General features: G+C 42.9%; 1 protein-coding gene across 1 annotated transcript in view; it reads left to right on the top strand.

The window, feature by feature from the left end:
- Positions 1-21,758, top strand: part of PHACTR3 (phosphatase and actin regulator 3) — a 196,221-nt gene extending 174,463 nt beyond the window's left edge. Inside the window, exons 7-11 of the mRNA XM_040435867.1 lie at positions 13,385-13,440; positions 17,606-17,667; positions 18,159-18,299; positions 18,636-18,712; positions 21,266-21,758. Coding sequence (XP_040291801.1) covers positions 13,385-13,440; positions 17,606-17,667; positions 18,159-18,299; positions 18,636-18,712; positions 21,266-21,281 — 352 coding nt within the window. The 3' untranslated portion in view covers positions 21,282-21,758. The remainder of the gene's footprint in view (positions 1-13,384; positions 13,441-17,605; positions 17,668-18,158; positions 18,300-18,635; positions 18,713-21,265) is intronic.
- The last annotated feature ends 2,861 nt before the right edge of the window (positions 21,759-24,619 follow it).

Raw genomic sequence — 24,619 nt, 5'->3', positions numbered from 1 at the left:
CAAGTGTGAAAGAGTCCTAAGGGCAGCAAGTAACAGACCAGTAACAAAGTGCTTCTGTCCCCTCACACTGCAGGATCTCCATGTGTTCCTGTGTCTTGCAGCTTGAGCCTGCCTGCCCTGTCATCTCTCTTTCCATGTCAGCTTTTACATGGAGGGGTCAGTGTGAAGCTACCTCTCAGGGACCTACTTCTGCTTTTTTTTTTCTGGAACAGCAGCGCCTACTATGTATTCACTATGTAGAGAACTACAAAACAGCTACATTCAAGCATATAATTGGGATGGATGAGAGTGCCGCTGTGTATGGAAAAACTTTGAAGGATCTTGGTGGTTCATGATGCATCCTGACGTACATGTACAGTATATCACATTCACGGCAGGGGTGTATGCAGCAGGATCAAGAGCAGAGCCAGCTCAGTACACCAAAGGTGATGGCTACACTATACATGCGCCTGCAACAGCCGTGATCAAAGACGACTCTGATGATGATCACAACCCGACCCCTTCCACTGTGACACAATCATTGGGTGCCCTAGGGCAACCAGGGCTACGTCTTATTACTACCAGAGTCAAAATTACAATACACTGCAATACAGAAGATTGCAGGTTCAATATCCCTAGAGGACAAACGGTTTCATAAAGTTTTCAAAAATATAACCCCCCCCCCACACACACACACCCAAATATTACAAATTCATTCCACCTCTTCACTTTTGGCACAACATAACAAACAATAAAAAAATAAACATAATTGGAATCACTGCATCAGAAAAATACCATAAGGCCTTCTTCACACAAGCGTGTTTTCCATCCGGATGCGTTGAGTGTGGCCAACGGACTGAATCCTGACCCATTCATTTCAATAGGTCTGTGTACATGAGCGTAGTTTTTCATGCATCATGTTTGTGTTCAGGAAATATCGTAACATGTTCTAGATTGTGCGTTTATCACACAGCCATGGCACCATAGAAATGAATGAGGCTTGAGTGATGCCATGTGTTTTTCACTGATGGTTGCTAGGAGATGTCATTGTTATTTTTTTTGTTTTTCCTTCACGCACGTGAAAAAGGGATACAGTCCAGACGGAAAAAAACCCACACACTGAACGCAATCACAGAATAAACTAATTGAACTTGTGTGCAAAACCATCATTATTTTCCTGCCTGGATCCTGGCACAATCCCTATCGCTTGTGTAAAAGAGGCCTGATACAGCTGTCAACAGAAAAATAAAAAAGTTATGGCTCTTGGAAGCCAGGGATGAAAAAAACGCTGCCAAAATTGGCTTGGTCTTTAAGGGTGCCTTCACACATGGCAGATTTTTGGGGAAACTGCGACTGAAAATCAGTTCCATTCACCTCAATGGTGCTTGCAGAAATCCATGTGCTTGCTGCCCCTTTCAAACGAATGGAATTCATTTTCAGTAGCTGAATTTTCTGCCACAAAATCTGCCGCGTGTGAAGGTACCCTAAGGGGCTAATCGTACTACAGGTGGCATGTCTGTTCGATAAGGCTGAGTTCACATGGTTAAAATATGGGACATATTTCATAAACATAAGATGGCCATTTTACAGCTTCCATTGATTTGAATGGGAAAAACGCAACCACACGGTCACGTTTTTATACACAGCTGGTTTCAATTATGCTTCAAAGTTAGCATATTGCTAATTTCGAGCATATTTTACCTGCTTTCCCCATTGAAGTCAATGGGGAAGAGCTAAATAAGGTTGCAGTATTTGGCAGCTTTTCCCCCACCAAAAATGATCTGCCACATATTTTAGCCATGAGGACACTCCTAATGGATTACTCCCAGGTTTATGTCCTATTGGGCATATAATACTGTCGCGCTAAGTGCTTGCTGATACGTTCTGAGAATGCTGGCACATGTTGTACATGAGCAGCACACACATTACCAGACGTGTCAAAGGATTGTGTGGGTTTCCAGAAATACACCTTTGCGTAAGGGAAAAAGCTCTTCTGAAATAGATTGACTTCTCATTGCAGGTAAATATAGATTTGTAATTCCTGCTGGGTATATTTAGCTACGGCAATTAATATTTTTACATTCTCTTTCCTCTAAATAATGTGACAGTAATCATCAGAAAATATGACAGGTTTCTCTTAGACATAACGCTGATTTCGTTTCTCAAGGGCAACAGACAGGAAAAACATTGTGTTCATGAGGAATCTATGTGAAAGGGTTTTGTTCTCCGCCATGAAGACTACAGGAGCGGAACATCATGGCAGGAGTCAATACCCACGCCTCATATTTATACATATATGTATGTATTAAATGAGTTATCCCATAATTAATGTAAAAAATGAAAATCCAACATCATATCGTACATGACAATCTCCTAACAAAGCTAGAACCAGCCCTGTACCTCAAAATGGATCTAGCGCTCTCCCCATTCTTTGTGTTCATTGCTCTGCTCTATGTATATGAAGCTGGCAGCTCAAGGGGCATGTTCTTTCTGCTGCAGCTCAAGGCACATGTCCTTATTGCTGCAGCTCTCTTCCTATCACAGCTCAGGAGGCAACTGAGCCAAGGGCGGATTGGCCATAGACCTTCCAGGAAAATTTCCCGGTGGGCCGATGCCCAGGGGGGCGACTTGGCCCTCCTCACAGCCGGCCAGTGGAGGTTTTTAGGGATGTATTTTGTGCTGCTGGCAGAATTTTGTGATGGACTGTGGTATTTGGCTCTGTTGGGGCGGTATAATGTACCACAATATGGTATTACTTGCCCTGCTTTCCATCAATTTGGACCTGACAACAAAACTGGACCCTTTCACACGGGCGAGTTTTCCGCGCGGGTGCAATGCGTGAGGTGAACGCATTGCACCCGCACTGAATCCGGACCCATTCACTTCAATGGGGCTGTGCACATGAGCGGGGGTTTTCACACATCACTTGTGCGTTGCGGGAAAATCGCAGCATGTTCTATATTCTGCGTTTTTCACGCAACGCAAGCCCCATAGAAATGAATGGGGCTGCGTGAAAATCGCAAGCATCCGCAAGGAAGTGCGGATGAGGTGCGATTTTCACGCATGGTTGCTAGGAGATGATAGGGATGAGCAACCCTGGACCCCATTAAAGTAAATTCACTCTATTATTTTCCCTTATAACATGGTTATAAGGGAAATAATAGCATTCTTTTTTTTTTCTTTTTTTTTTTACTATATATCAATTATTAAGCTTGTTTTGAAAACCCCATTATTCGCAATTGCAACAATTCCCTGTAACACAAAAAACAACCACCATGTGCAGGTAACAAAATATAAACTGATGGCCCTGACTGGCAATACAAGCCAATCTACCTCTACAAACAATCAGCAAGTGGTACGATACAATCACTGCAATAAAAACTGACCAGTTTTGGGAGAGCAGGCAGCCCGACGTACGTTTAGCAAGGTGCGCTTCTTCTGGGGGGCGTGTAAATTACAGGCATGGCTGCACACTTTAGGCTACTTTCACACTAGCATTCGGGGCGTTCTTAATACAGAATGCTTACTAAAATGTCGATTGAGGGGTTCAAAAAATATATATATTAACTCACCTCATCCACTTTATCGCGCAGCCGGCATCGTCTTCTTTCTTCTTCTTTCAGGACCTGCAAAAGGACCTTTGATGACGTAATCACGCTCACCACGTGGTGAGCGTGGTGACGTCAGCGCAGGTCCTGCTGTATGAAGATAGAAGATTCTTCTATCTTCATTCAGCAGGACCTGCACTGACGTCATCAAAGGTCCTTTTGCAGGTCCTGAAAGAAGAAGAAAGAAGACGATGCCGGCTGTGCGATCAAGTGGATAAGGTGAGTTCATTTATTTTATTTTTTAACCCCTCAATCGACATTTTAGTAAGCATTCTGTATTAAGAATGCTATTAATTTCCCTTATAACCATGTTATAAGGGAAAATAATAAAAATCTACAGAGCACCTAACCCAAACCCGAACTTCAGTGAAGAAGTCCGGATTCGGGCCTGGGTACCACATTCAGTTTTTTATCACTCGTGTGCAAAACGCATTGCACACGCGCGATAAAAACTGAACAATGCAACGCAGTCAAAACTGACTGAAATTGCGTGCGCACTTGCGCAGGTTACCCGCAATGCACACACGACACATCCGTGTGAAAGAAGCCTTAGTACTTTTTCAAGGGCCACTTTAAGTTCTCAGTCCACCCCTGAACTTAGCATGTGCGTCCACCTCAGAGAGGTGGACATAGAAATGAAGAAAAAAATAGCAGGTGGCGCTATACAGATACATTTTATTAAATAACTCATTGGCTATCATTCATTTTTAATTACATGCAATTACAAAAGAATTCAGATCCAGGTGCTGGTTTGAAAATTGCTGGATATTTTTCATGAGACAACCCATTTAAACTCATGCAGGTAATCCAGTACTGCGCAATATCAGGCAAAATCAATGGTCCTGGCCCGAAGGCAGATGGGAAGACCAAGACACCTGCCATTTTGCCGCTCAGCTTTTTCTGTGTAACAGTCTAATAGAAGAGTAGGAAGGATGGTTTGGTCTTTGACCTATAAGATTGATTGTTAGACAAATTACGCAATAGTACCGGCTTATTTTTCCTTCATAGCATATAGTTTCTGTCCTGATGAAAGATTCCTTTTGAAGGGAACCCGTCACCATGAAAATGCACCATGTTACAGAGCAGGAGGAGCTGAGCAGATCGAAATACAGTTTTATGGAAAATGATTCAGAATAACCTGTAATTTATTCAATTAAATTCCTGCTCATTCTGGGTTTTGAAGTCAAGGAGGGGGTGAGTGACTGACCGCTATCCCTGTATACACAATCAATCTTTGATAGGACCACTTACTTGACTTTAAAGCCCAGAAGGAGTAGGAATTTCAATAAATAACATGCAGGTTATACTGAATCCCAGAAAACTATCTATCCGCCCCCCCCCCCAGTGCTTTGTAACAAGCTGTCTGCAGCTCAAACACCATGTTTAACGTGGCAGGTTCCCTTTAAATTACCTACTTTCCTCAACACTGAAATTGTAACACAAAGGACAAGCCATAAGGTTATGCATCAAGGAAGTAGCAGGTGTCACTAAGATCTGCAAATGATCACATTTTCAAGCACCTAGCTCCAATCTGCGGCATATGGGAGGGGCAAAAAAACAGATTGAACGCAAAGTTTTTTAGCCACATGATTCAGAGCAAGTCATGTGGGATGATTGTGCGATGCCTCTTGTTTGTCGAGGTGCCAGTCATCGCCACTTGTCGCAAACTGAGAGGGACAGAATCCTTGAACTGAGAGACCTTGGTTTAGACCAAGATGTCGGCACTGTTCAACGTTGTGTGTCCCAGTGGTTGGGAGAACGATGACAAACTGGAATAACAGCAAGAGGTGCACATAGGAGAACCCCAGCAGGGACGGATCGTCAGATTAGAAGAATGGTGCGTAGTGATCCATTCTGTACAGCAAGTGGAATTGGACGTCACATCCCAAGCCGAGGGCAGCATACAGTATCTGCACAAACCATCAGAAAGCACGACATAGGGCTACTAACCAGACATCTAGTTATAGGTGTTATATTGATCTCACATCACCACTCACAAAGGCTATCATGGTGCACAGCAAAACGGCAGTGGAAGCTGGAATGGAGGTTTATACTTTTCAGCGATGTGTCCCGCTTTGGTCTCAGGCACAATGATAGCTTGGGAGTGATCCGGAGACCAACTAGGCAACGTCATGAAGAGCACTTCACAAGAGAACATCACACTCGTCCTACTCCCTGGATTATGGTGTGGTACACTAAGCTCAGCGTTAAATTCATTTGGTTGTGGAACCAGTGATTCTGTCAGAGTGCCCAAGGAGCCAGTTTTCAACAGTACACGGCCAGGCTGCATGTTGCTTGTGCTACTGTGAGCAGCCTGCTTGGCCTAAACATGCTACTATGGCGTGCAGTGTCTCTGAACTTGTCTCCCATTGAGGGCAACTGGAATGTCACTGGTCGGCAATTGCAAAAGATGTTTTTCTGCGTCTGGGGCTCATACTCAGTACTGAAAAAATTGAGATGTTTTGAATATTTGTAATTCTACCTGCTTATAACTGCCACTAGAGGGAGCTTAGGAGTTTACTGAAGATAGGTTTATTATGCTATCTTCACGTGTGCTACAGTTTATATTCTTTAGAACCCTCTACTCACACTGCATCAGTGCTCCCAATGTATATGACACTGTGCCAATACTCTTCTATTCTCTTCTGTACATCCATACGGAGTGAGCTCCCCCTAGCGGTGCCTGCAGGCTGCTAGAATTTTATTATTTAAAGGGAGAACCTCTAAATGGAAGCGAGCGCAGTTATTCTCTACAGGGGGAGCCATATCTGCCTGTACATTTCCTCTATTCAAAGAATTCCTGTCCATAAAATGCAAAGATTATAAAGACACACATCCATGTTTAACATGAGGAACCCAGCTTGTTTTATTACATGCAACATTTTTTCATTCTAAGCATGATCTCAGATATATGATGTGGTTTCCAAAAATAAAGATGACATCCCTGATTCACTTTCACTTAAAAAAAAAAAAAAGATTTCTCGCAGTAAGCTGCAGTTCTTCTATGAACAGATTCCCTGACACAGTTCTTGGGTTTGTTTCATTAATCTATAGAGTCTGAAGTTTCCATAGTAACATCAGATTAAAATCGGCTCAAGGGGATGTCCCTGTTAATCCAGTCTGTGCTTAGTATCACAGATCCAGGGAAATGATGTAATACCGGTAGTGTGTATCTGTAAACATATTTGGTGTCTCTGTGATGGTGCAGTACAGGATAGGTTAATGCTTTGTGCATCTGATGATGAAACCATTGGCAAAAAAATATTTTTCTTTACAAAAATAGAAATTTGGTGGGACAGATCCACTTTTGCTCTCTTCTGGACTGACTCTATAGGACATTGGTGGTGAACCTATGGCACGGGTGCCAGAGGCAGCACTCAGAGCCCCCTCTGTGGGCACCCGCACCCTGGAAAAAGTCTATGGTGTACCAATATGCCTTAGACTTTTCCTGCCATTCATCAGCGCAGGGTGCGCTATGAATGGCACAGGCAGCGCACTAAATGTAGGAAAGCTATTATAGCTAAATGATAAAGTACATGGAAGATATTACTGTATTGGTATTCAGGTTAAATTGCCGTGTTGGCACTTTGCAATAAATAAGTGGGTTTTGGGTTGCAGTTTGGGCACTCAGTCTCTGAAAGGTTCACCATCACTGCTATAGGATATGCTGTAGCCTGAAAGAATCATACCAAGACTACAACCCATTAACTTTTATGATCTATACATGTACAGGGCCTGAGTCTAAACTTTAAACCTGTGTCAGAGCCACAGTTTATACTACTAGACCATCATTTTGCTCCTGGTCTTCTAAATGGCAGAGCTGTTAGACCTTAAGAGACTCAGAACTGGTCTGTCTGTGACTATATAATAAAAGGAAAAAAAAAAAGACCAATCATATAAAAGGGAGAAAAAAAAGTCAACCCACCCTGTACCCTTGATCCAGCCAGACTTCCAGAAGCTATCACATATCAAAACGACAAGGATTTTCAGCAAAGGCTTACTTCATATCTCATTTCTACATTGTGAACAGGGACGTAACTACCATAGCGGCAGACCAGGCGACTGCTATGGGGCCCAGGGCAAGAGGGGGCCCAGTCATAGTTGGGATCATCTCCTCCTCTACTGGGGGTGGAAACTTGAAAACTTGGTCAGGACTCTACCCTCTAAATTGATTAAGGTCATTGAAAAGGGTTTAGGCCGAAACCCTTCTGTCCTGTGTGGGGGGCCTGGTTTGATCCTTGCTATGGGGCCCTTACTTCTCTATGTACGCCACTGATTGTGAACACATCCATAATTAAGGGAGACTCTAATAAACCAAGCTGACTGACAAATAAGCTTTGCTCACCTGAATCAAACCATGTCTTTGTGCCCTCTCCACTCTGATTGACAGCACCATGCATGGTGACGTTTTGATCTTTTTGGTCTTCTCATTTTTCATAATTTTTGAAAGTGTTAATTTGCACAATGGAGGCATTGAATTTTAAAGCAAAGATTTTTTATTTACTCACTTATATAGCATTGACATATTCCGCAGTGCTTTACAGACATGAGCATCAAGCTGTCCCCAATGGGGCTCCCAATCTAAGGTCCCTATCAGTATGTCTTTGGAGTGTGGGAGGAAACCGGAGTACCCGGAGGAAACCCATGCAAAGACAGGAAGAACATACAATCTCCATGCAGATGTTGTCCTTGGTCAGTTTCATACCTAGGACCTCAGCGTTGCAAGGCACCCGTGCTAACCACTGAGCCATCGTGCTGCCCACGCCCAAAGGCTGTTTGTCAATCTGCTTGGTTTATTAGACCTGCGACTGATGACAGACTCCCTTTAAATAACCTAATGTATGCCAAACGATTACCTGATTTTCCATGGTAAAAGATGTACATAGTAGCAGCTCTCCATTCTGGATCATACTGTATACATGGATTCCCATTTGAGGATCCCCTTTATTAACTCCAAATTTATTAAAAGGACTTTAAATGGGTTTTCCCGACTAACTTCCATGAAGGCAATAGGGCTAGGGCAACAGGGGGATCTTGGGTGTGACCAAGGATTGCAGTGTAGCAGGACAGCCTGAGAAATGAGCAGGGTTGCAGTGTGACTCGCATGTTTGCTGCAAGCATGACCACTGAATCGAAAAAAAATCAGGGTGGCGGCAAACGTGCGAGTCACGCTGTGACCCCATTCATTTCTATGGCTGCCCTGCTACACTGTGATCCTTGGTGGCGCAACACCTGTGTCCTCCAAGATCGCTGTGTAGCCCTAGCCTTAAGGGGTTAAAAAGTATGTTTTCTAAATGTCTTAAAATGGGGCGGCTGGAGCGTGGCAGCGGGGATCCTATACAGATGTTCCAGGTAGAAGATATGTCTGCAGCTAGTACACAGCGCAGAGCCCCCTCCCCCAGCATTAACACTCAGCCACAAGTGCAGTCACGACGCTTTAATCTCCTGGTTTCTGCTTGGAAATAAAAAGCAGAATGGCTGTATAGCTTTGAGTGTGAGGTATTACTGGATGACATGGTTAGGTCTTCACCGAATACACACTTGACATTACTTACAAGACAGCAATGGTGGAGGACAGCTTCATGGATAAAAAATACTGATTTGTCTTTCTATCAAATCTGTCTACGGTATCTACTTCATAGAGACTCCATTGAGAAGGTCAAAATGATGCCTGTGGTGAATAAAGACATGGATCTCTTCATCACGATTGCTGGAGTGCGAACTATATTTATATGTCCATCTACGTCTCCCTCTTTGATCCTTCTTAATCGTCTATCAGTCTAGCTGTGCCATAATTATCTATCTCATAATTATCTATCTCACATCTATTGCTCTCTTCGGTCACAGTATCTATACATTGCAACATCGCTGTGCCATAGTTATCTATCTCATATATTCATCTCTCTGTATATGTATTATATCTATCTCATATTATCTATCTATCTTCTATCTATCTAATATTTATATATCTCATATTATCTATCTATCTAATATTATCTATCTATCTATATTCTTTCTATATATCTATCTTCTATATCTATCTATATATCTATCTTCTATATCTATCTATCTATCTATCTCACATCCCGCTGCCTCTCATATCCATATATCTTAATATCTATATATCTAATATATATCCATGTGTATCCTCTATCACATCCTGACTTTATCTGTATTTCTGGGTTAATTAAATTAACTATTTTATTTACTGTACTCCGCTGTTCTTATTGTGATCCCCAGTATTATGGCTTCCAGATTAATATGTCTGTCTTGGCATGAAAGCGTGTTAAAAACTGTAGAGGATTAGTGCAAAAATCCAGGTTGTGTAACTCAGATTTACTCTTGAGCTGCACATAATTCTATGACAGTTCTAAAGTCTGGAGTTTTTTGTCAGCTTATTTTATGTTGTACACTTGTCATTAGTATTAAAAAAGATCACTTTTGTAACTCCTTCCCATTCACTTCCTTGTAAAAACAGGGAGTCTGTCAGGAAAACTGCCAACAGCACTATGTAGGGGCTGAGAAGCGCAGGACAAACCTACTTTTTGTAGATATTTTCTCATCAGGAGTAGTGTGAGTTTGAAGTTTTATTCTGCGTTGAAGTGCTTCACAGCCTCTGTCAGAGGAGAGGGGTTGTGAAGCAGCTGAATGCAGGGAGCAGTTCACAGTAAAGCTGCCTGGGCACTTGAGTGAGCAGCGTTTGGAAGAATAAAACTTCATATCCTCAGTACTCCTGATAAGAACGTCTCTACAAAAGGTATGTTTGTACTGCTCTCCCCAGTCTTTACTTAGTGCTGTCAACAGTTTGGCATGGTCAAAACTTCTGACATAAACGTTCATTAGCATAAACTCATTGGGGGGAATTTATCACGCCCTGCCCTCCAGAATTCTGGCTTCAAACATTTTTTGGGTCCTTTGCGCATAAATTTTAAAATTACTTCTTACATTTTTACACCACTCGCTCCAAAAATGGGTGTGAAATGGCCATGGTTAGCTACAGTATGTCAGTGTGTTTCACTCCTGTTTTGTCACTGAGAATTTTTATAATGTTGCAAAGAAAGTGGAAAACTGGAGTAGGAAAACTGGAGTAGCATTTCTAGACAGAACTGTTAGGTCCTTTTGACTCAAGCGAGTTTTCCTCGCGGGTGCAATGCATGAAGTGAACGCATAGCACCCACACTGAATCCTGACCCATCCATTTCAATGGGTCTGTGCACAAGTGTTTTTTTCATGCATCAGTTCTGCGTTGCGTGAGAATCGCAACATGTTCTTTGGGCCTCATGCACACGAATGTATTTTGTTTCCGTGTCCATTATGTTTTTTTTGTGGATAGGTTGCGGACTTATTCATTTCAATGGGTCCGCAAAAAATGCGGACAGTACACCGTGTGCTATCCGCATCCGTATGTCCGTTCCGTAGCCCCGCAAAAAAAATGGTCCTATTGTCCGTTTTAGACATTGTTACAATGGATCTGCAAAAAAAAAAATGGATGGCATACGGATGTCATCCGCTTTCTGCAATTTGCAGACTGCAAAACACATACGGTCGTGTGCATGTAGCCTTAGGGCTCGTTCACACGACCGTTGGTGTCCTGTTCCCGTATTGTGGACCGCATTTGCGGATCCGCAATACACGGGCACCGTTCCGTTTTCATTCCGCATCACGGATGCGGACCCTTTCAGTGGAAGCACGGAACAGAACACTACTGAAGCACTAGGAAATGCTTTCTGGGGTTTCGTTCCATGCCTCCGCACCGCAAAAAGATAGAACTTGCTCTATCTTTTTGCGGAACGGAGGGATCACGAACCCATTCAAGTGAATGGGTCTGCGATCGTCATGCGCCTGCCCCACGGAGGGTGATCGTGCATTGCGGACCGCAATTTGCGGTTCACAGCACAGGCACGGGACACCAACGGTCGTGTGAACGAGCCATTATTCTGCGTTTTTCACGCAGCCATGGCCCCATAGAAATTAATGGGGTTTCAGTGAAAAATGCATTACATCCGGATGCACTCTGGTTGCAATGCGTTTTTCACTGATGGTTGCCAGGAGATGTTGTTTGCAAATATTCCTTTTTTTTTCACGTGCGTGAAAAACGCATCAAAACTGTTTGCACCCACGTGGAAAAATCTCAAACACTGAATGCAATTGCTGACCAAACTAATTGAACTTGATTGCGAAATGGTGCGAGTTTTACTGAACGAATCCTGAGCCAATCCGTAACTACTTTTTTGCGGTGCAGAGGCATGGGCAGAAACTCCATGAAAGCACTCCGTAGTTCTTGCGTGAGGTTCCATGCCTCCGTTCCGCACCGGGAGTGAATGGGTTCGCATCCGTGATGCGGGGTACACACGAATATTGTTGACCCACTGTTTGTGGGCCGCAATACGGGCACGGCCGTGTGCATGAGCCCTAAAGAAGATTTTAAAGTGGGTGAGTGTCGCATTTTTCCGTGTGGATTCTTGTGCGGAAAAACCATGGCCTAATACATAGGGTGGCCAGACAGTCGGACTTTCTGTGCCCCTGTCCTCCGTCCGGCGCAGGACCTGGACGGATGCAGGGATGTCTTTTTTAACAGCTCACACTCAGAAAGCAGCACTGTGCTGTCTCAGCATGAGCTGCAGGGCGAAAGTAACCCTCACACCCGACTTGAAGTTCCTTCTGCATTTCTTGATTTAAATCTCCGTCGGCTGGGGGTGAGGGAGGGAGTCTAACGGGGTTGGAGGCGCGGCTTAGCAGAGCAGCGTGTCAGTTCTTTGTGCGGTTCTTTTTTCTTTAGTAAAAGTACACCTGGTGTGGAGTCAAATTTGTTACAAAAGTGATCTACGATGAGATTCTGACCAAATTTTCACTCCAAATCTGAAGGTAGCACTGGAAGGCGTATGGCTCAAAAAGTCACAAAATGTTGACCCCAAAAAGTCGCAAAGCCCCTAATTGTATATTTTGAAGCCAGTATTCTGGCATGCAGGGCTTGATAAATCCCCCGACCCCTCCTTCCCCAGTGACTTTTTGAAAAGTCACAAAATTACTCTGGAGTAACATCTCTAGACAAAAGTGGTATGCTTAAAAATGCGTCAAATGTACACAAAACATGTGTGCCATTTAACAAATTTGGTGCAAATATTGTCAATGCAGACTAAAAACAAAACTGACTTCAAAAATTCCCCCCCATGATAAATTCTCCCCCACCCCAAGGTGTTCAGCGGGGAGATTTCATTTCCTTGACACAATAGCATCTCCGTAGACTTTCTTTTCACCCAGCAGAGCCACTATTTTGGTAGCCAGCAGCAGTGATCTCACCCTTCTAGACCCCATCACTATGATTTAGATCGTGCATGGACTTAGCTGTTGCTAAGGATTTTTTTTATTAACCACCAAGATAAATAGAACAGTATACTGGAAAGTCACAATACTTGGGAACGATGTGAAGAAGACGCTTTGTGCTTGGTCTTGTGTGATTGTGGATGTACAGTACAGAGATGGGAGGGGGAGGAATAGTAGGGGAAAGCCTCATTAATTATGTGCAGATATACCGGATTGGCCAGGCGGTACAGGTGGGAGTAAGCATGGAGCTGTATAGAAGACTGCCAGTGTGTCTGTGCTGGGAATACCACACAAGCCGCAGCTTCAGTACAAGGGGACTCCAAAAGAGAATCTCTGCTCCTAATGATCACTGTCAGCTCCGGGCTCCATCACAGGATCTAGCTGAACAGCAGAATTACAACAGCTATCCTCGTGTCTGAGACTCTTACATCCACAAACATGGTTCAAAATGTGATTCTGGTGTTTTTCCGCAGGCGACTGAGCCAAAGACCAGCTGTAGAAGAACTGGAGAGAAGGAATATACTGAAGCGTAAGTTCAACATTATATTTCTGTGTTACTGAAAACTGTTTTTATTAGATTTTAGTGTGTGTATGTATATAATATATATATTAGATGTTTACTAAAGGGTCTTCAAGGGCTGGTATGGGGACGGGGGGACCTATGGTCCTGTGTAAGTACCAGGTGTAAGTGTTTTGGTGTCAGAAGTTAGGAACCTGTCAACTGTGTTTAAGATGGATCATGCCTGTTAGATTTCCCTATGTTCCCGCCATCTTGAATACAATTCATGCTAACTGGCCGTTCCTGACGTTTGACTCCTCCTGTTGTTTACCTGATGTCCACTACTTTGGTGCAAACCAGCTCAAAACTCTATGAGCTGAGTAGGATGGGGTCATATCCATCATCGTGCAGGATACAATTTCTGATATTTGAAGAGAAAAGCCCAGATGACAATGTGCCTTATCCCCCTACTTCTGCCCTGGATGTGGCTTCAATTTAACTACTTCAATACCAGAATCATTCCTAAATTGCTGAGTGTTTTTCATTTTATGCATCTGTTAGAAGGAGGCTGTGTTGTGACAAATTTCCCCAGGCATGAGCTCAGGTATCAAAATGAACTGAAGCTTTGATTTTAATACAGGGGTCATGAGGCCATGTATATGGCATAAGAACAACATTGCTTCTAATTATATCCTGTGCTCGTGAATGGACACCTGTGACTGGCCTATACACATATGAAACGTAACACTAGTCCTGTAGGAACAGATACAAAATCCGTTGTAAACTTTACATGTTCCTTAGAGAAAATGAGCAGTCATTAGGTCATGCTGCCTCAGTTGTGCTGTATAATCCTTCCCCTGGATCCATTCTTTGTAAACTCACATCTACATCAAACAGCTTGTAATTCCAGCACTGTCTTAGCTAATCTTAGAGTTATTAACAGTGTGACTAAGGCTACTTTCACACTCGCGTTTGGTGCGGATCCGTCATGGGTCTGCACAGACGGATCAGTTCAGATAATACAACTGTCTGCATCCGTTCAGAACGGATCCGTTTGTATTATCTTTAACATAGCCAAGACGTCTTGAACAGCATTGAAAGTCAATGGAGGACGGATCCGTTTTCTATTGTGCCAGATTGTGTCATAGAAAACTGATCCGTCCCCATTGACTTACATTGTGTGTCAGAACGGATCCGTTTGGCTCAGTTTCGTCAGACGGACACCAAAAAGTTGCAAGCAGGAATGGAGACGGAACTGATGCATTCTGAGCGGATCCTTTTCCATTCAGAATGCATTAGGGCAAAACTGATCCGTTTCGGACCGCTTCTGAGAGCCCTGAATGAATCTCACAAACAGAAAGCCAAAACGCCAGTGTGAAAGTAGCCTAATATTAACGCCTTCACTAAGAGACATGCTATAGATATTATTTTAAAAAAATCTGATTCTCATATTGAGACTAAGCTTCTATTTATGGAAAAACAAGCAAAAATCAAAAATAGAGGTGTTCCTTTATTACACACCTTATTAAAATTGTACATACCTTGTTAAAAAATCTAAACAGGGTATCCTCATTCCACTACATACCTTATTAAAATATCTAAATAGGGTAGCCTCATTCCACAACATACCTTACTAAAACATCTAAATGGGATAGCCTCCAAAATAGGACAGCCTTATTCCACTACATACCTTATTAAAATATCTAAATAGGGTAGCGTCAGTCTACTACATACCTTATTAAAAAAACAAAATAGGGTAGCCTTGTTCCACTACATACCTTATTAAAAATCAAAATAGGGTAGGCTCAGTCTACTACATACCTTGTAAAAAAAATCTAAATAGGGCTGCTTCCTTCCACTACATATCTTATTTTGGTAAGGAATGATACTCGTGGGATAAGTTAGGAGAACCCCTCTGATGGTTGCACATGTAATGCTTATGGACCCACCACCACAACAGCCACAATCGTGATAAGTATGTCCTTGCCCTGGTATTCATTCATTCTGGAATCCTGATATTGTGCGGTGTATTCCTGGAATGAATACAGTACGCACCATAATACAAACAGCTGTTCTCACACACAGGTACCAGTAGTGTCGAGGACAGGAGTAATTTTTCCCACGCAGTGGATGGTAACACACGCCTACACAGAAAGCAGAATAGACACAGAACAAACCTCTCACGTCTAAATATATAAGGCCGTCAAGACTCCTGTCCCCCTTAAAATATAGCATTGCGATCAGGAGGCAGGGGCTGAGAAATTGAAAGGTACAAAGGTGCAGTGCATGGAGAAGAAATGGGATGTTACAGGTGCACAGAGCCCAATGCATACAGTATGTAAGCTGTGAAATACCCCTTTAGACGTGGCCATCCCACCTACAAGAGAGAGGATAATGGGATTATAAGGCTTCCTATGTGCAGAATAAGCGGCAGCTTTTAGGGGTTTCCCTTTACTTAGTTCCTAAAAATAGCATCCTGTGATTTTTTTGGGGCTGGTCCTTGTAACACTGACCTGGATCTTTATTTAGCTGGCAGCTCTATAAATAGACCTGGGTTTACTATGATCCTCTGGCAGATCACACATCCCACCCATCAGCACTGCAGCAAGAGCTATTTATAGCTGCTGTGCAGAGGCGTAGTGAGGAGTAAGGCTTCTTGCACACAAATGTTTTTTTTTCCTTTTACGTTCCGTATACGGACCGTATACAGAACCATTTATTTCAATGGATCCACAAAAAAACGGAAGGTACTCCGTATGCCTTACTTTTCCGTATTTCCTTTCAAAGATAGAACATGTCCTATTATTGTCCGCATAACGGACAAGGATAGTACTGTTCTATCAGGGGCACACGGACGCCATCTGTATTTTTTGCGGATCCGTTTTTTGTGGACCGCAAAATACAAAAAATAAGCCATAAGGTCATGTGCAATAGGCCTTATAGGAAGGAGCGTGTCTTCTTGCTGCAAAACCAGTCCTTGGTCCACAAAAAGGCCAGCCATTGGCAGACATGGACAAGCCTGCCCCTCTACTTCACTTCTAATATAATGTATAGCTATGACAAGTGTCGCTCTCTGCTTCTATTGTGGCGCTGTGTTATTTTATGTCAGAAGCAGCAATTTTAGTAAATAGGAATATATGACATTTTGCATTTCCCTACTTAGGTCTTAGACCACGATAGGGGTCTGGAATAATTTTACATGAGAACATTGCATAGAAGGTGTGATAGTGGTGCAATAGAATATGCTCAGCTTAGAAAAGCGGTCGCGCTCCTCTACTAAGCTATAGGACAGGCCACTTTCACACTCGTCATTATTTGTAAGCCAAAACCAGAAAAGAAAAAGTATCATGGACATATCTTTGCTTATTCTGTGCTTTGTACCAATTCATAGTTTTGGTTTACAAATACGGATGCATAAGGGTGCCTTCACACACGGCAGATTTTGTTCCAGAAAATTCTCTGCGACTCAAAATCAGTTCCATTCACCTGAATGGACCTTTCAAAAATCCATGTGCTTCCTGCTAAAGAGAGCCCATTCAGATGAACAAAAGTGATTTTCAGTCACAGAAATTTTTCTGCAAAAACTGCTTTATAAAGGCACCTTAAGGCCACCTGCACGTCAACCCACCTAAGGTCCGCACAAATTTACGTGCATTTCTGAAGCCTATCCGCACCAAAATCCGCAATTTCTAATTGCGGATTAGATGCGGTTTTGCTGCAGATCTCACCCTTCATTAAAAATTGTAAAACCCGCAGCTAAAACTGCAAACATAATTGACATGATGTGGATTTGTCAATCCTCACTGCGGGTCAATTTCTGCACAGAAATGATCCACAAAGTGTGCATGAGATTAGTGTAGTCTCATACGCTTTGCTGGTACTGTAATATGCTGTGTTTTTTTCCACTTGGAAATCCGCGCTGGGAAAAAACGAACATATTCCACAATGTGTGCAGGTGACCTAATATTGCCATGTGAGAGTGGTCATAGACTAGAATTCCGATAGAAAAGTCTATGGGAAAAAAATGCCTGAAAAAAGCCATATTATTTTGCTTAGGAAATAAAAAAATATATAAAAATAAAAAATCAATTGCAATGACCCCTCCCCCCCCAAAAAAAGAGAAAACTTTGAATGTCTTGCTTCTTGTTGGGGATGAGCAAGAGAGAACTTACCATGTATCTCCTTCTCTTCACAGAAAGAAACGATCAGATAGAACAAGAAGAAAGAAGAGAAATCAAACAAAGGTTAACCAGAAAGGTAAGTGTTTCCTCATTATGGCTACTCAGAGCCAGGATTAATGATGGCCGCAGTCTTCACTGCTACGATACAATAAAGTGAAGCTGCCGATGTTGGGCTTCACTTTATTAAATGCATGGCACAAGTGCTGATTCTGACTCATCTCTAAGCTGGTATTTAATTGGCAGCTAGACTAGCTTGATAGTGTTTACAGTGAAACCAGATTAATGGAGGATTAAATAGAAGCCAAAGCGGCTACTCCATGATGCCGGCCATTCCATACGGTATGATACGGTCTATAGTGCCGTGTTGCTCACAGGCGTATGGCTGCCCTGTCTTTACGCTGCCAAATTTTTGCCATGCATAGTAAAAATATAACCTACGGCTTGGGCACAGTGTACCAATAATTTTTTTGACACAGATCTACTAAAAAAAAAAGTTGAGTCTAATGTAGAAGTACATTGTCATGGCACTAATACACAATCTCTGCCCTTTTTTTTCTCCCCTTCTAGCTCAATCAGCGGCCGACAGTAGATGAACTGAGAGAGAGAAAAATTCTGATACGATTTAGTGACTATGTGGAGGTGGCAAAAGCTCAGGATTATGATAGGCGAGCAGACAAGCCCTGGACGAGATTATCTGCAGCAGACAAGGTACTTGGCATGTGATGTCTTGTGGGTTACACACTCCGGGCGGATGATTTAACAGACATATTAAAGGCTGTCGGACTAAGCACAGTATACGATTAAGGACGGCATTGCAATCTAAGGAGCTTGTTTTTTTTTTCTACCAACCTCATGCAATCAATTGTGTAACACAAAATGAATAGCCAGTCTATCAACCTTTCAGCATTTGGCAGGGTTAGCTTGCTTACAACGCCTGCAGTAGACCCTGATGTGCTGCAATCTATAAAGCCTGATTCGTTACTTTGCTATTCTTTAATCTGTTAGATATTTCACTTTCTCATCATTCCTGTGTTATATTTGCAGGCTGCCATTCGAAAAGAACTTAATGAATATAAAAGCAATGAGATGGAAGTGCACGTCTCAAGCAAACACTTGACCAGGTAGGTGTGCAGAATATACAGTTGTCCAAGGGTGGAGCTGGAAATAACTGTGTGCCTGTATGTGAACTTGAGATGTGATCAGGCCACAAGCCAAATTGCCTACCTCTGAGTGCCGATAGAACAGCTCTAGTTCATTAAAGGGAGGTCTCACTTCATCAAATAGCATTTATCATGTAGTGAAAGTTAATACGAAGCATTTACTAATGTATTGTGATCGTCCATATTGGCTCCTTTGCTGGCTGGATTCATTTTTCCAGCACTTTATACACTCCTCGTTTCCATGGTTACGCCCACCATGCAATCCAGCATCAGTGGCCGTGCTTGCACACTATAGGAAAAAGGCCGGCCTATGCCTTCTCCTGCGGTCCTGGCCACCAGAGAGGCCGGTGCCTTTTCCTATAGTGTATGGCCACCGCTGCTGGACTGCAGGGTGGTCATAACCCCTGGATATAAGCAGTGTATAATGTGATGGGAAAATGAATCAAGCCAGCAAATGAGGCAATATGGATAAAGCCCATTTGCTGAAGTGAGACAACCCCTTTAACTCTAAGCTGTTGCATGTAAAGCCTCCAGCATATGACTGTATCCAGTATTTCCGGACTGCAGTTACTGGCCCTGTGTATTTTGGACTTTTTTAGGCCCCCACTGTTGAAATGCCTATTCTCGTCCTTAAAACAAACAAGAATAGGACATGTTCAATCAGTTACGGCACGGCTGCATGGATGCAGACAGCACACGGAAGGCATCAGCATTTTTTATAGCCCCACAGAAATTAATGGGTCCACTTGCTATCCACAAAAAATGCGGATCGGAAACAGACCAAAAATAGTCGTGTGCATGAGGTCTGCCAGTGCCCATTAGCGCTGCTGTGCTATACAGAAATGGTCACAGGAAAAATCCAGCAAGACAGTACTAATCCCCATAACACCACAGCCCATAGTTAGACTTACGGCTCATGCACACAAACTTATTTTCTTTCCGTTCTTTCTTTCCATTCAAGTGAATGGGTCTGCGATCCCCCATGTGCCTGCCCCACGGATGGTGCAATTTGCGGTCCACAGCATGGGCACAGGCTTCACACGTTCGTGCCCTTAGACTGCACCAAAGGAACGGCCTAAGGGTTCATTCAGATGAGCGATTTTCACGTCCATGTGATGTCCGAGTTTTTAACAGACACTGACACATTAATGTCACTGGGCTAATTCATAGGTCCCATTTTCTTCACAGTCCATTCAGAGAAAACCACAACAGGCACTATTCTGGTCCAATTTCACTCTAAACTTGACTATTCACACTGGACCCATGAATGTACAGCACATTGGTTCCATCCTTGTGCGGTCCATTTTTATAAAAAAAAATGGAAATGCTTGGTGGGTATTCCCTTGATGGATATACTGATGGATATTGTTGGGTTATATAAAGGCCAAATGCTTTATATATACAGTACAGACCACAAGTTTGGACACACCTTCTCATTCAAAGAGTTTTCTTTATTTTCATGACTATGAAGGCATCAAAACTATGAATTAACACATGTGGAATTATATACATAACAAACAAGTGTGAAACAACTGAAAATATGTCATATTCTAGGTTCTTCAAAGTAGCCACCTTTTGCTTTGATTACTGCTTTGCACACTCTTGATGAGCTTCAAGAGGTTGTCCCCTGAAATGGTCTTCCAACAGTCTTGAAGGAGTTCCCAGAGATGCTTAGCACTTTTTGGCCCTTTTGCCTTTACTCTGCGGTCCAGCTCACCCCAAACCATCTCGATTGGGTTCAGGTCCGGTGACTGTGGAGGCCAGGTCATCTGGCGCAGCACCCTATCACTCTCCTTCATGGTCAAATAGCCCTTACTTTCAAAGTTTTACCAATTTTTCGGCTGACTGACTGACCTTAATTTCTTAAAGTAATGATGGCCACTTGTTTTTCTTTACTTAGCTGCTTTTTTTCTTGCCATAATACAAATTCTAACAGTCTATTCAGTAGGACTATCAGCTGTGTATCCACCTGACTTCTCCTCAACGCAACTGATGGTCCCAACCCCATTTATAAGGCAAGAAATCCCACTTATTAAACCTGACAGGGCACACCTGTGAAGTGAAAACCATTTCAGGGGACTACCTCTTGAAGCTCATCAAGAGAATGCCAAGAGTGTGCAAAGCAGTAATCAAAGCAAAAGGTGGCTACTTTGAAGAACCTAGAATATGACATATTTTCAGTTGTTTCACACTTGTTTGTTATGTATATAATTCCACATGTGTTAATTCATAGTTTTGATGCCTTCAGTGTGAATCTACAATTTTCATAGTCATGAAAATAAAGAAAACTTTTTGAATGAGAAGGTGTGTCCAAACCTTTGGTCTGTACTGTATATATAAAAAAACTGATTGAATGTGGATGGAAATTTTTTGATGATAAAATTTACATCACTCGTCTGAATAAGCCCAGATGATAATGCTCTGCTATACTGAATATAAAAGTTACATATGTTACCAGTTATGTATAAGTACTATGCTTGTTTGAGATATTAACTTTGGCTTTTTCTTCCCCAGGTATCACAGACCGTAAACACTTTCATGCTGGAAGTATGGTATTACTTTGCAGTTAACCACTGAACATGTTCCACGAGGAGCAATGGCGTTCAGTTGTGAAGTTGGGCGCTTGGCGCTCTGCTATTTACGCGGAGAGCGGTTGTGGGCGATATGGAGGGATTGTCTGCTACCCTTCCCAACGCTGGATGGAATCGCAATGCGTTCACCGAACATATCTGGGGACTGATCAGCCCCTAATGTGGAGAGAATCTAGCTCAAGGATACACACGCAAAACACAGTGGGTGTCGCTGAAAGACACTGGAAGGAAACTTGTATGAAGCTGTATATTGCAGCGAGACGCTGTGCATGGCGACATCATCATAGACATGCGGCCAGCGCATCTTTCAGTATTACATTGACATGTCAGCCTGATCACACTTTCTTTGTAAAGTTCATGCCTCGACAAAATATTTTCATGTTTTCTATTTTGTTTCCTATTTTTAAGATGTTACATTTTCCTGGTTACGTTCATCTTATTAAAAAAAGAACAATTGCTGAACATGCTGATCTGAGTCTTAGTTTATACAGTTCTGGACAATATAAGACATAGGACATAAGGTAACTGGGCAATAAATCTGATGTCATGTATACTGTAGATAGGTGGAGAGTACAAGGAATGTTCATAAAAAAAAAACAAGGAGACTTAACCTTTGAGGGGATTGAACTAGTGAAGGCGAACTGGCGGGGGAGGGGGGAGATGCTGTGGCGAAGATAGATTGCAAAGAAGTAAAGTGGATCTACGAATTAGATACGATCCAGCCCCAGGGATTAAACGTGGAATTCGATTTAAAACCTTGCCTGATAGAGCAGTACATGGAGGATGGAGGTCCCTTGCTCTGTAAGTTGAAATATGGACAATAGATTTGGAACGGTCCACCTGAACTATGATTGGTGGATACAAACCACGTAGTAATCAACCTGAGTGGCTGATTACGTGGTGGAGCAACTTTATGAATGGAAGTGTAGTGCCCAAAAAGGAAAATAGCGGCGGGGAGTATGAAAATGAAAGAATATATTTTAATTCTGGTTGTAGTTTGTTTTTATAATATTATGGACGTTTTATACAGTGGTTTTATGGTTAATACTGGCAATGTAAAAATAGTGCTTTGGGAGAAAGGGGGGGACGGGGACTGGGTGGATACTTAAACACTTGTGCGGATGATTAAGATATATGCCCCTGACGAAGCTTGGAGCGAAACCCGGGTCGTGTGTGCACAAGATTGCTGTGTTTTATTCTGTCTGATTTGCCTGCATTTCTACTGACGTTTGATTATCTATGGGAAGAAGAGAGCTAGAGGAGTTCGTAATGATGGCCTTCATCTGATGTGCTTACATATCCTCGTGTGCTTGTGAGTATAATATCAGGAGTACATGGGGTTAATGACAGCAGTACTTCACTATTGGTGCGGTTTTTGATACTCCACAGGAACAAGAGGAGAGGGAAGTTATCTGTGGAAACCAACATTTTACCTGTATATGCAGAAGTGGATGGTTCCGATTTGGAGTGGATATCCTGAAATGTGTTAATAAGCGCACGGTCCTACAAGACGCATAGTACAAGGAATAATGTTCCTGTTAATGGAATTGGTTTATATAAGGCAGGCTTAGCATGAAGTGTCAGATGATGCTTTTATTGCAGGTTATATAGTCGATTTTGGGGTTGCTCATTTTGCAGATGTAGGATGGGGGGGGGGGTTAAAATAACTGAAAATCAGTGGTGGACTGGCCATAGACCCTACCGGGATTTCTCCCAGTGGGTCACCTGAACCTCCACCACCTCCTACCCTGCTGCCATTATGTTTATAATGCGTCCATGTACATCATGACTTGACACTCCCAGGTTTAACTAGCGCTGGGTGCGTCAGGTCCTGACACATGCAAGATGTGACAGTGGGCACCGGAGAAAGCCTGCTGTTGGTGAAATGATGGTGTGGCACTATTGATCCCTCCAAATGCTCATGCCCACCCCGCACTACAGAGAAGACCCTGGGGGGAGTCCACAGTGGACTGAGTCTTGAGTCTGTAAATAAGAATCCATTCCCAGGGCCAGTCTGTCTCCTCAGTTCTGCCGGCAACTGCTGCCCTGAAGTGACTGCTCCACACTACCTATGCTCAAAGCTGGTTTGACTGTCTGCCTGCCCCAGCACCCAGCCTGCTTCACTGACTCAGGCTCAGCCTGCTTGATTTGCTGCCCTAGCACCCAGCCTGCTTCACTGACTCAGCCTGCCTTATTTGCTGCCCCAGCCTGCTTCACTGACTCAGCATCAGCCTGCCTTATTTTCTGCCCCAGCACCCAGCCTGCTTCACTGACTCAGGCTCAGCCTGCCTGCCTTATTTGCTGCCCTAGCACCCAGCCTGCTTCACTGACTCAGGCTCAGCCTGCCTTATTTGCTGCCCCAGCCTGCTTCACTGACTCAGCATCAGCCTGCCTGCATTATTTGCTGCCCTAGCACCCAGCCTGCTTCACTAACTCAGGCTCAGCCTGCCTTATTTGCTTCCCCAGCACCCAGCCTGCTTTACTGACTCAGGCTCAGCCTGCCTGCCTTATTTGCTGCCCCAGCCTGCCCTGGTGTTGTGGGTAGGAGCTGGCCTTAGTAGTATAAACTGTATGACGTATCTGTGTTAGGCAGGGTGCACACTGCTTCTTAGCCCTCTGCAGGGCTTTCTGTCTGGTGGATATGTCTGAATACTTGAGAACTGTATTCAATGTATATATGCAGGCGGTACTTTGGACTCCAATGGACCTGTTTTCTGTTTATTTCCGGATGTTTTGCTGGACAGAACAGAGCAGTGTACCGAACTATTCTGTTTGGCAAAAAAAATTGGAAAATAAAATAAAACAAGTTCATCCAAAGATGAACCCTTTAACCCCTTATTGAACAAGCCTGAAAGTGCCTTAATGATCAGCACATTTTTTTTCATTTTCACCCCTCTGCAATTCAGCAGTCATTTTATTTAATTTTTCACTGACATGGATGTATGAGGCCTTATTTTATTTGAGAGAAAAGTTATTTTTTGGCTGTTCAGAGGCAAATACAAATTATGGTGTAATTTATTTTTTAAAAAATTGCTGTGGAAAAATTTCATACATAATGTATTAGCATATTCCTGCAGCTCTGTGTCAGTTTGATGACACTAGTGTGTCCTAACTTATCTGTGCTGCACTATGGCACTGTTGACCCCATCTACTTGTGCTGGCCCTGCCTACTTGTGTTGTCCCCATCCCCTTCTGTTGGTCCCTCCTTCTTTGAACTTGGACCCACCTACAACATTAGGCCACTTTTTATTTTAAATAGTCTTTATTATATTATTAC

This window comes from Bufo bufo, chromosome 6 (genome assembly GCF_905171765.1).
Source record: "Bufo bufo chromosome 6, aBufBuf1.1, whole genome shotgun sequence".
Lineage (NCBI taxonomy): Eukaryota > Metazoa > Chordata > Amphibia > Anura > Bufonidae > Bufo > Bufo bufo.
Note: the sequence above shows the minus strand (reverse complement) of the source record. Positions and strands in the feature narration are given on the sequence as shown.